This window comes from Gobio gobio (assembly GCF_949357685.1).
Source record: "Gobio gobio genome assembly, chromosome: 7".
NCBI lineage: Eukaryota > Metazoa > Chordata > Actinopteri > Cypriniformes > Gobionidae > Gobio > Gobio gobio.
In genome coordinates, this window is record NC_137103.1 from 21159465 (window position 1) to 21172931 (window position 13467).

General features: G+C 43.7%; 1 protein-coding gene across 2 annotated transcripts in view; it reads right to left on the minus strand.

Annotated features, from left to right (window-relative positions):
- The window catches only part of nr1i2 (nuclear receptor subfamily 1, group I, member 2), a 67807-nt gene that overhangs the window by 13923 nt on the left and 40417 nt on the right, over window positions 1-13467 (minus strand). For both annotated transcript variants that reach the window (XM_079821002.1, XM_079821003.1), the window contains 3 exons: window positions 11710-11879; window positions 8595-8878; window positions 8322-8467 (listed from right to left, as the gene is read on the minus strand). In XM_079821002.1, the coding sequence (XP_079677128.1) occupies window positions 8322-8467; window positions 8595-8878; window positions 11710-11879 (600 nt within the window). The remainder of the gene's footprint in view (window positions 1-8321; window positions 8468-8594; window positions 8879-11709; window positions 11880-13467) is intronic.

Genomic DNA, 13467 nt, shown 5'->3' on the forward strand with positions numbered 1-13467 from the left:
GGTTAGTCAGGTTAATCGACTGAAGCGACTCCTGAGCAAGTGAGCAAGCACGGCAAGCAAAACGCAATACTCGGTCCCTCTTTTTAGGGAACCGAGGTTACGTTAGTAACCGAAACGTTCCCTTACGAGAGTACTCTCGTATTGCGTTTTGCTAAAACGCTAGGGGGACCAATGCAAAACGCAGTGCTTGCTTAACGTCTCTAAAGCCGACGACACCAAACCCAGGCCAACCTAGGTGGGCCCGTAATATGATATCAATAATTCAGACATAGTCGGGCCAGGAATAATGAATGGCCAGATAATTCGAGCCGTATAAGGAATGTGCTATGACTTATACAATATTTAACCCAGACCGGCCTTTTCGAGCCTTAAGGGGTTAAATCTGTACACAGCAAGAAGCCCAGCCTATAAGGCCAGGACATCTAAATTATAAATCTGATAAAAGTGGACGGGGAGGCACAGCCTGCCGCCGCACAGATATCATTCAGAGAAATGCCAGTAGACCAAGCCCACGAAGAGGTCATGCCTCTAGTAGAATGGGCTTTGATGCCTAAAGGGCAGCTGAGATCTTTAGACTCATAAGCCAGCGAGATAGCATCCACTATCCATCGTGACAAGGTCTGCTTTGTAACCGCGTACCCTCGGGTGCGGCCGCCAAAGCACACAAAGAGCTGTTCAGTTGCCTAAGCAGCGGAACGCTCTATGTATATCCTCAGCGCTCTGACAGGACAGAGCAAATTAGCATCTTCTTCATCTAACAACGATGAAAGTGCTGAAGAGAGAATGACCTGTGCTCTGAACGGAGTTGAAAGCACTTAGGTACATATCCATGTCTTGGTTTGAGGACGACTTGAAGTCGTTTGGCCCAAATTCCAGACACGAGGCGCTCACAGAGAGCGCGTGCAGATCACCCACTCGCTTAACTGACACGATCGCCAGCAGAAAAGCGGTCTTTAGTGACATGAGCTTTAAGCTCACCGAATGCAGAGGCTCAATGCAGAGCTCTTCATGGCATCCAGGACCGTGGACAGGTCCCATATAGGGACTGAAGGGGGGCGAGGTGGGTGAAGCCTTCTAGCCCCTATAAGGAAGCGAACAATGAGATTGTTCTTTCCTAGTGACAGTCCGTTCACTTGAATGTGATACACTGCTATAGCAGCCACATAAATTCGAGCGTGGAGGGGGAACGAGCCGCGTCCAGAAGCTCTTGTAAAAATGTAAGCACTTCTGACACTTCACAATCATGTGGGGTCAGACTTCGCGCTTTACACAGTCCGAAAAGACTGACCATTTGCCTGAATAGAGCCGCCTGGTCACGGGAGCTCTAGCTTCAGTAATAGTATTCAATACATTTTCGGAGAGGTTCTCATGTACCCGTTGATGGGCCAGTGAGAACCAAGGTTGATTTCTCCAAAGCGGGGCTATTAAAAGCACAGCGCATTTGCTCTCCCTGATCCTCTCTATGACCTGAGGAAACATTGAGATTGGGGGAAAAGCATAAAGAGGAAGGTTGGGCCATTCGTGGGCCAACGCATCCTTGTGCTTGGAGAATTATATTCGGCATTGAGCATAGTCTTGTGAGGCGAAAAGATCCACTTTTGCCTCTCCAAGAACTGCCCCAATTGTCTGAATTGCACCTGGACAGCATGTCCGGACCCAAATTCAGAATGCCTGGCACATGAGTCGCTCTCAGTGAGCTCAGATTGTGCTCTGCCCATATTAGGACTTCTTCCGCCATTGTGTGCAGATCGATAATTTTCAGACCGCCATGGCGATTTATATAGGCTACCACCGACCTGCTGTCCGTTCGGACCAGGGCATGGTGGTGCTTTATGTACGGAAGGAAAGCTCTTAGCGATAGCGTGACCGCCTTCATCTCTAGACATTTTATGTAAAGGCTCCTCTCCGAGTCTGACCAGAGACCGGAGACTGGCCTGCCCTCGTGAAGGGCTCCCCAACCTAGGTTGGATGTAACTGTCGAGATAACTTTCCACTTCGTAACAGTGCCCAAACTCACGCCCGTCTGGTACCAGACGGGATTTTTCCAAGGAGCCAGAGCCAAAACACAGCTGTGGTCTACCTTAATTTGCAATCGGCCCGAGAGCCATGCGTGAGCTGGAACGCGGCGATTCAGCCAGTGCTGTAGGGGGCGCATGTGCAACAGACCCAGTCTGAGAACTAGCGCCGCCGAGGCCATGAGACCCAGCATCCTCTGAAAGTGTTTGAGAGGAATGCGTGCACCGGACCTAAGGGAAACTGCTCGGTTCTGAACAGAGAGCGCGCGCTGTGACGTCAGTCGCGCGCTCATCTGCAGTGAGTCCAATACTGTTCCCAGAAACGAAACTTTTTGTGTGGGAGACAATAAACTCTTTGCCACGTTGATTCTGAGTCCCAAGCATTCTAAATGGTTGAGAAGCCAAGATCTGTGGTTTAACAACTGTATCTCTGACTGAGCTATTCTGAGCCAGTCGTCGAGATAATTGAGAATTCTCATTCCCCGAAGCCTCAGCGGGGTTAGCGCCGCTTCCATGCACTTCGTGCGGGGAGTCAGAGAAAGACCAAAAAGATAGCACCTTGTATTGGTAAACTTTCCCCTCGAAGGCGAATCTCAAGAATGGCCTGTAATGAGGGGCTATTTGTATGTGGAAAAAGGCATCCTTTAGATCCACAGTGAAAACCCAATCACCCGGGCGAATGTGCGCGAGGATTTGTTTCATTCTCAACATTCTGAACGGGCGCTTCATAAGGGCTTTGTTCAGATGTCTGAAATCTAGAATGGCCTGAGACCACCACCCTTCTTTTGGCACAAGGAAGTAGCGACTTTAAAAGCCTGACTCGCTCTGTGAGGGGTGCACGGTTTCCACCGCTCCCTTTATTTAACAGTTTGATATTTCGGTTCGAAGCACGTGACTCATGTCGCTTCTCACCGCTGTCTCTACCACAGTGCGAAAGCACGGTGGTCTGTGAGCGAACTGTAGCGAGTAACCTTGTTATCGAAGCCATTGAATTAATTTGTGGGGCGGGTCACTGAATAACAGGGACCTGTTAGCCCGGATGCATTGTGCTAGTAGCACTGTGAGAGGCGGCGTGCACTGAATGGTGACGCACGCCTTATTGGGTCGCCTTGGAAGTGGCGCTTACCAAGGGGATTGTGTTTGTGTACAGAAGAGCACGTTGCTCACGGGCTCATAAATAGTAAATAGGCAAATAGTGTTCCCAGCCGCCTGAGTGCAGGGGGCCGGAGAATGCAGAATAGCGGCGAACGCTTTGTGTCGCCGGGGAAATGGTGCATGTGTACAGGCGAGCGCGTTTGTTTGCGGGCTCGTCGATTGTAGGAATAATGTTTCCAGCCGCCTGAGTGCAGGGAGCTGGGGAACATAGGGAAGTGCTTGAGTGTAGGGGTACAACTTTGATGTTGGCACCTGCCTACAGATGAACTCGTAACACTGCGTTTAGATAGTGTTACTGTAAAGTGGACGCATTCTTGCGGATTAGTCCACGTGCACGTTAGCGGCAGGGCTAATGGATAGCGCGTGCTCTGCAGGCGCGGGTTTACCTAGCCACTAGAAAAGCTCTGATTCATTGTAAATAATGTGTGGTGGCGTGCACTGTATAATGGGCGCCACTACATTAGAGTATTCGCGGCGTACGCCAGCGAGCGAATTCACAGAGGTAAACGCATAACAGCGTCAATGTGCAACTGAGCATGTTTGGCCACAGGCTAGTTATTGCAATGTTACATCTCCAGTCACCTGAACTAAGGGAACTGGGAGAATATCAGGTTTATTGAGTGATTTTGTGGCACTGAATTAACAGTGCTTATGCAGGAGTGCACACTATGTAGTGGACACATTACCTACAGTGTTGAACCACTCCAGCCGCCTGAATAGGGGAACTGGGAGAAGTGATATTTGAGGGAAAAAAGGCGCAAGCTAGGCAGCCATTTTATGACATCGTTATGCTCTAGACGGAGAGCGCGTGTTATGACGCGCTCTAGTCAGCGAACGCGCGCTGTGCAGAGAGCGCGCGCTGCCATATAAGGCTGTTTACCTTTGGCAGCAAGCGCGCGCTGCAGCGAGAACGGCTGTGACGTAAGCGCGTTCTCCAGCAGCCTGAGTTCGATGTCTCTCCTCTAGCATTCTCTGCCTGCGGCATATCAGGGCAGCGGGGCGAGAGAGAAGGAAGAGTGAGGAGAGCTTATGTTGAGTTCACTCGTGTGTAGAAGTGCACATCTTCCATCCGCGTGGCGGCAGTATCACATTCTCTGTCAGCGGCCATTTCAGGGCGGCGGAGTAAGAGAAGAAGCGAGTGAAAAGCCCCGTATGCCCGCGACGCCATTAGCACGGCGGGAATAACATTCTCTGTCCACGGCCATTTTAGAGCGGCGGAGGAGAGAGAGGGAGGCGCGTGGAGAGCTCCATATGTCCGCGGCGTCATCAGCGCAGCGAGGATATAACATTCTCGGTCCGCGGCGCGTTTCAGCGCGACGGAATGAGAGGAAGGGAGAGCTCTGTATGTCCGCAGCGGGGATATAACGTTCTCTGTCCACGGCCATTTTAGAGCGGTGGGGATGAGAGAGGAAGGAGTGAAACTCTGTATGTCCGCGGCGTCATCAGTGCGGCGGGGGGTATCACATTCTCTGTCCGCGGCGCATTTCAGCGCGACGGAACGAGAGAAAGGGAGAGCTCCGTATGCCCGCGGCGCCATAGAGCGGCGGGGGGTATCACATTCTCTGTCCGCGCCGCATTTCAGCGCGACGGAACGAGAGAAGAGGAGCACTCCGTCTGTCCTCGGCTTTATGAAAGGAATTCCCCCTAGCGTTTTAGCAAAACGCAATACGAGAGTACTCTCGTAAGGGAACTACATTTACTTGAGTAATGTACTTAAGTACACTTTTTGAGTATCTGTACTTTACTGAAGTATTATTTTTTAGGGATACTTTTACTTTAACTTCACTGCATTTGAAAGACAAATATCGTACTTTTTACTCCACTACATTTCTATCAAGATCCTCAAAGTCAAAAGTTGTTTCTGTAGCAGCTTTAAAAGTCAGTGGATGAATTTTTTTCTTCTTTAAAAGATTTTTTTTTTGTGCAAAATGTAAATGTCTGGGAGAAAGAGAAGCATAGACATATGGATGAATCTGAAAAAGTATGATGAAAGAGCTCAGTTTAGTCTGGTTTTTTGTGCCTCTGAGATGCCAGAGCACGAGTACTGAATAGAGCCTTCTTTTGCATTTTTTTTCGCACTTAAACAGACCAATACACACAAAATGTAAATTTTCATTTTGGAAAGTATTCATGTAAACAAAGTTGATTATGTCTTAAGTGAACGTAAATAGTTGGGGGAATATCGGATGTGTATCAGTGTGTAGGATTTGTGTATTCTCCCTTAAAGTGACAGCAGCTTTGTAAAGAGCTTTGTAACTTTTAAGTATTTAAATTAGTTCAAGGTGGTCGTATGCTAGCAAGTCGGATGGAGCATCACTGAAGGGGCTTAAACCACCGTGCATTTATACAATAATGCAACAATAATAAAATAATGCGTTGACAAAAAAAAGGAAATTTACTTTTGATACTTAAGTACTTTTAAAAGCGAGTACTTCTGTACTTTTACTCAAGTAAAAACTGTTTTTAACAACTTTCACTTGTAACAGAGTAATACTTGACCAGTAGTACTTTTACTTTCACTCGAGTAATGGAGTTGTGTACTTTGTCCACCTCTGCTGCTGTCTGACGTCTGTCACGCACCTGTTGATGATGCTGCTAGGACTAACGTTACTGCTGGCAGTGGTTTGAATCGGGAGAGCAGTCGGGGTTGAGGGCAAAGCAGTGGAGGTTGAGGTCGTTGATGCATCCGTAGCGCAGAACATTGATATGGGAAGCTGCTCGCTACGTCCGCGCATCCTAGCTTGGTGGCTGTTATATGATTACATATGCGATTTGACGCCATTCACCCCCACCCAGGTTATATTAATTGTCTTCTTGCAAATGTGGCAATAAGCCTCGCGGCTGTTGCAAACTACAACAACTAGTCTTTAAATCGTGAGTCCTCCAGCCAGAGGTCCGAAAACTTGCATTTCCCCATGCTTTAATTACTGAATGGAAGCGAGCTCGCGTACATGCTTGGCAGCAAGCCAGCCGGGTACCCAGTTTGTTTCAGCGCGCGCGCGAATGAACACCACCTCACATTTTTAGAAAAAAAAAGGCCTGTACTAAACACAAATTGAAAATGTATCTAAAAAAAATTGGGCTCGAAAATTTAATACCTCGTCAGATGACGTTTACTACTTTTTACTACTTTTTAATGCCCTTAATTTTGGCTAATTTCACTTACTACCTTTTACAACCCCGCGGACACCCTGACTTATTTACAGGTAAACATAAACATGGGGAACCATGGACACTTTTGGGGACTGACTAAGTAGGGACTAGTGCTAGTGTGATTGTAGAAATGCGTTTCTGCCATATACTGTTTTTATACACCGATCAGGCATAATATTATGACCACCTTTCTAATATTGTTTTGGTCCCCCCAGCCCTGACCCGTCGAGGCATGGACTCCACTAGACCCCTGAAGGTGTGCGTTGGTATCTGGCACCAAGATGTTAGCAGCAGATCCTTTAAGTCCTGCAAGTTGCGAGGTGGGACCTCCATGGATCGGACTTGTTTGTTCAGCTTGTTTGTTGAATTCTTCCCATAGTGCATCCTGGTGCCATGTGTTCCCCAGGTAAGTGACACACGCATTCGGCCATCCACATGATGTAAAAGAAAACGTGATTCATCAGACCAGGCCGCCTACTTCCATTGCTCCGTGGTCCAGTTCTGATGCTGTTGAATGTACAGTGGGCACGTACCGTCTCAGTATGAATGGGTGAATGTGAGGCAATATGTAAAACCGCTTTGGATGGCCATGGGTCTGTTGAAAGCGCTATATAAATGCAGTCCATTTACAATTTACTGTTGGTGCATTCGGCGGTGGACAGGGGTCAGCATGGGCACCCTGACTGGTGTGTGGCTATGCAGCCCCATACACAACAAACTGTGATGCACTGTGTATTCTGACACCTTTCTATCAGAACCAGCATTAACTTCTTGAGCAATTTGAGCTACAGTAGCTCATCTGTTTAATCGGACCACACCGGCCAGCCTTTGCTCCCCACGTGCATCAATGAGCCTTGGCCGCCCATGACCCTGTCGCCGGTTCACCACGGTTCCTTCCTTGGACCACTTTTGATATATACTGACCACTGCAGACTGGGAACACCCCTGCAGTTTCGTCTAACCATCACAATTTCTTTTCAAACTCGCTCAAATCCTTACGCTTGCCCACATTAACTTTGAGGACAAATTGTTCACTTGCTGCCTAATATTTCCCACCCACTAACAGGTGCCGTGATGAAGAGATAATTAGTGTTATTCACTTCACCTGTCATCGGTGTATATACTGTAGTAGATATATGTTTATATTGTACACATGAGAGCGATGAAGAAATGTGGAGTAAAGTGAACATACAGAACAGGATATGTCCCAAACAAGTCAGGACGAGGAAGAGCTTGTCATTTAGGGGTGTAGTTAAATTCCACTTTTTTGTTGTGACACGTAGTTTAGAGTTGCCGTGCAACATCACAAAGTACAGCAGCATTAATGTGACTCATCCAAACAGAATTTAGAGTTGGTAGCATCTTGGTTTTATAATTATTCGTTTTTGTCTTTTTTCATCTGTGGTCTTTATCTCAAGTGTTATTTTATGTGAAGTAGTTTTTGCACTAATGGCAGACTTCTGGGTTGGATCTATAAACAATGACCCTTTCGTTTCTTTAGTATTAAATACACTTTTTTGCTTATTATCCAGAAAAATATGAACTGTTTTTTTGTTTTTGTTTTTTTTAAGTCTCTAATGTTCACCAAGGCTTCAATTATTAAATTAGTACAAAACAGCAATATTGTAAATTATTATTATAATTTAAAATAACTGTTTTCTATTTTAGTATAATTTAAAATGTAATTTATAATTGTATTAATTCCAGCATCATTACTCCAGTCTTCAGTGTCACGTGATCCTTCAGAAATCATTCTAACATGCCGTTCTGCTGCTCAAGAAACATTTCTAATCATTATCAATGTTGTGAATAGAAAGTTCAAAATTGATTTGAAACAGAAAAGTTTTGTAACATTATACATGTCACTTTTTATCAGTTGAATGCATCCTTGGTAAATAGAAATATGAATTTCTTTAAAAACCCCAAACTTCTGAACGGTGTTTACACCACCCACCCCCACCTGACCCGAGGCTCATGGAAACCTGTGCAGACGCTCACCTCGCATGGCATCATCCAGGCAGTACTGCAGCGGGCCGCACTCCCAAATGCCTGTCCCCTCATTAAAGAACATATTGAAGTGAATCAGAATGATCTCAAAGGTGGCGCCTTTCAGCAGTGAGATCTGGTCCTCTATGATCATAGACCTGTCGAAAACACAACTTCATTATAGGCGTGTATCAGTCAAGCTTCTTGACTAAAATGGCAAAATCACGTGTGACCGAACCACCAATGATGAATTTTTATTTCAGGTGAAAGAGGGCCAGTATTCACCTGAACATTGCAAGCGTCTTGCTGAAGTTGATTACATTCTTGATCATGTATGTGGTGAGGTCTGTAAAATGTGGCAGAGAGGTGAAAAGGCCACTTTTAAGCCACTTCCTCTCTTTATTTTCAAGACTCTGAAAGCTGGAGGAAGGGGGTGAAAGGGAGATGAAGTTGTTGGTCTGCTGCATTGGATCTTTAGTCGGTGGTTTATGCATGACTGCATGAGAATATCTTCCGTTTTTTGGTTCTCGACTGTTCTCAGACATGGATTTTTGATCCCGATCTAAAGGCTGCGGACATAAAACCACTGATAAAGACTGACTGTACTCATAAAGATGTATTTCAGTAGATACTAGGGGTTGAACGACATTTGTGTCGACATTTATGCGACATTGAGTAGTCGTTGACGTCATTAATGAACAAATAAGCCTGAACCTCAAGCTGAGACTAAAATATGGGTTGCCTTGTGCACAGCTATGGCATATGACGGCGCTGCCCACAAAGCTATTGCTCATTCATAGACACAGATTTCTGCTCGTTCTAAATCAGATACAGATAAAGTAGCACAGTATAGACTACATTTATATGAATGCATTAGTGAGAGAGCAATTGCGTGTGAATTAATTCTACCTGGCAGCGTCTCTCTACTAATAGTGAAGCTGAGGGTTTTAGTTGCTTAGAAAAATATGCCAGAACTTTTCAGTTTCTAAGCTATTTTATTGATAAATAACAGAACAATACATTTCTGCACTCTTGTTTCTGTGTGCGCGCAATCTGCATGTGATATTCGAACTTGCTTAATACATAAACTGCAGCTGGTCCAAAACGCAGCAGCTCGAGTTCTTACTGGAACCAGGAAGTATGACCATATTAACATTACTGACTTGTAATGTTTGCCTGAATCATAATCATACACTTTTTGTTCGTTGGTCAGAGGAGAACTGGCACCCCGACTGAGTCTGGTTTCTCCCAAGGTTGTTTTCTACATTCTGTCACCTGATGGAGTTTTGGTTCCTTGCCAACGTAGCCTCTGTCACCTCTGGCTTTTGGCTTGCTCAGTTGGGGACACTAAATATTCAACTATATTACTGATCCACCCCCATTGACACTAGAGGTCGACCGATTCATCGGTTTTGCTGATTAATCGGCACAGAGGAACAATCGGTTATCTGCAAAAATCCACACCGATAGTTTTCTTCGAGTTGCGTCCGTTGCTGGAGCGGTTGAGACGGGTGCGCTGTCATTACACAGTACAAGAGCTCTGAGAAGGGTCTGCTGGCAGTATATAGCAGGAGAGCGGCCTCTAGAGGCCAAATAAAAAATCACTGACGCCTTGTGTTTACATACACACGTGAGGCTGCGCTCGCCGCTGCACAGAGAGTGCTGACACATCAGATGCGCGTTTAAAACACGACAGCGAAACGGTATGAATACAGAGCACCACAGTACTTGTTGCCACACAATTATAAAGTAATTAATTTCTTGACTAGATGCTGCATTAACAGGTAAAGAACAGCAGTTTGTATGTTTGTTGTCGAGGCTGAGAGTACGCTAACATTAGCAGTACCTCAAGCAGTTAAATCAATGTGATATCACGCAAGTCCGACCCAAATGTTGCATATATAAAATTAGTGATGTGAGAAAGCAAACTGTATCGTCATGCTGCCAACAGAAATATAAACAAAGCAGAAACGTATTCGTTTTTTTATTAGATAATCTCTTTCTAAAAAAGCAGACTGTTTAGATTTGTATGAAATGGTAATGCTACAATAACATTCCATTTGTAACATTAACTAAGGTTAATAAATGCTGTGGAAGTATTGTTCATTGTTAGTATGTTAATTTCAACATTAAATTTGTATAACCTTGGTTAATGCACAATGATCTAACATGAATGATCAAGGTACTGCTCATATTAATACATGATGTAAAAATGTATGCATAATGCATATAGTTAATGTAAGCTAATACATCCTTGTCGCATAGGGACTTGTATAATGTTACCTATGAAATGTACATGCATGTTTCTAGGTTATAGGTAAAGAAATAAATTTGACCTCTAATATTTTTTTTTTTTTTTTTTAAATCTGAAGAATTTGTTCTGGCAGAACTTCTCATTTTAATATTCATATTTATACGTTTTTAATTTAGCACATTTTCATGGATCAGTACTGTTTTTTAATTTTTTTGTTATAAAGTTCAGCACTGGTTTAATTATGTTTTTTAATCCAGTATCCATTTTAAAAACTATCGGTCGATTAATCGGTTATCGGCAAGTGCGGTCCAACCTAGTTATCGGTATCGGTAAAATCCACTATCGGTCGACCTCTAATTGACACTATACGATAATTGAACTGAGCTGGACGAAGACATTACTGTTTTCTCCAGAGCGGTTGTACAGCCGAATCAAATTCTGTTGCATTATTTTCCTGTTAACACTGTGAAGGTGCTTTGAAACAAGCATTGTAAAAAGCGCTATATAAATAAAGGTGACTTGACTTGACTTTCTGTATGTGTGTGAGCTACGTTTTGAACGCCGATTCATTTACATGTACAATCAGATGTTTAAAATGTGCATTCACCCGAACAAAAATAATGAATTTCGTTCTAGCCTGTGCCAGTCTCCTACGCAGTTTACATTGTAAACAGTGCTGTAACTGTATTTACAGTGCATAGGACACTGGCACAGGCTAGAAAGAAATTGTTGAATAAAGTCGTTATTTTTGTTCGGGTGAATGCATGTTTTAAACATCTGATTGAACATTTAAATTAATACATTTTTGCACACAAAATATTCTTGTCACTTCATAGAATTAAGGTTGAACCACTGGAGTCATATGGACTATTTTAACGATGTCTTTCCTACCTTTCTGGGCCTTGAAAATGGTCATTAAATAGCTGTCTATGGAGGGGTCAGAGAGCTATCTTCATTTGTGTTCCGAAGATGAACGAAGGTCTTACGGGTTTGGAACGACATAAGGCTGAGTGATTAATGACAGAATTTTCATTTTTGGGTGAACTAACCCTTTAAAACATCATGGTAGAGCTAGTCTGTGCAACCCCTAGTAGATACATTTGTCAGGATCTCAATTGGACAAACAAAATAAGGTAAATATGTTACCCGGAACTGAATGAATTGGGCACAAGTCATGTCGAAGGTCTTTTGATGTGCGCCGAGCAGCTCCTGTATGATAGCTTCCTGTTGAGGGGAGAGCATTACGGGCTCCTCATACATCCTCTTCCTCCTGATCTGCATCCTCCGCTTCTCCACGGCCTCATCCGACATGATCACTGAGGAACAGAACCACAGGGATCAAAGTGAAGTTTACAAAATAAGGTATAGAGACAGAGCGACACGCGTCATAATCTGAAGACCACGCCCACCGGGGGGGGAAACAATCAAACCGTCTCCATTGACTTTGCATTGCGGGAGGCTGCCTCCTTGTCATTTCGGACTTATAACAAAAAACTGAACAATGTATAAAAGCTGATATGTGACAAAGTGAACTGCAAACAAGCTAAACAAAACCCTGAAGCAAATACCCAGACGTTTTTATAAGCTGTTGACCCAAAAACGAGCGTTTAAGGACAAAAAAGTGGATTCAGGCCATTGAGACAGAGCGCCCGGGTCATATTACACTGATAACTACGGCGACTAGAGCGGAATGTAATCAACGACAGGAAATATCATATATAAAACGGACATTTGGATATTTGACTTAACAGTGACAAAATGTTTACTGCACACATACACATACTGAGACATACTGAGTGTCAGGATCCCAAAATGTACCCATTCATCCTGCTGAAGCGTCACTTCGTATTGCCTGTATCCACTTTTATCTTCTTAAACGCTCGTTTTTTTGGGTCGACAGCTTATAAAAACGTATTTCTGTGTTTTTTAGCTTGTTTGCTGTACACCTTGTCACATATCAGCTTTTAGACATTGTTCTGTTTTTTGTTATAAGTCCGAAATGACAATGAGGCAGCCTCCCGCAATGCAAAGTCAATGGAGAGCGTTGAATTGCCCCCCCCCCCCCCCCCCTGTGGGCGTGGCCTAAATACGCTCTGTCTCTATACAGTAACGTTCAAAAGTTTAGGGTCAGTAAGATTTTGTAATGTCTCTTGCTCTAACAAAGGCTGCATTTTTTTTTTTTAAATAAAGCGATAATATTGTAAACTATTATTATCTAATATGCTGAATTTCTGCTCAAGAAACTTTTCTTATTATCATTGTTGAAAACAGTTGTGTTGCATGATATTTGTGTGGAATTTTTTTATTTTTTTGACGAGTAGAAAGATCAGCTTAATGCATCCTTGATGAATAAAATAATAAATTTGTATTATACTGTCACACTCACACACAATCAAAACGTTTGTTTTCAGTCTGCTTCATTAGTTAGTTGTCATGGCTGTTGATTTGATTCGTTATTCAGTTCAGGTGTGTGCCATTTATTATCCTTGTTTGCTGTAGTACTTAAGTTCCTTTCTTTCTGTTTATCACTGTCGGGTCTCGTCTGTGTTGTATGCTACTCTCATTGTGTGGATTTTCCTGTGTATTTATTAAAGACTTGCCTTCATCCTCCTGTCCGTGTGCGTTCTAGCAACACAAATCATGACGTATATTACACATTCAAGTACATGAGATAAAGCAGACTAAGTTATAAGGTACATCTGCAGAACAGAAAAAATGCATTGTAGTCTATGGGAATTTCATGTTTCGTTCTATTATAGCGCAACCAAGAGGAACAATCCTGCCATTTTTTATGTGTCCTCGGAGTGAGCCCATACATGTGTGTCAATTTTGGTGAAAATATCTCATTTCGTTTTGGAGTTATAGACATTTACATGAAAAAACACGTAAAAAATGACTGACACC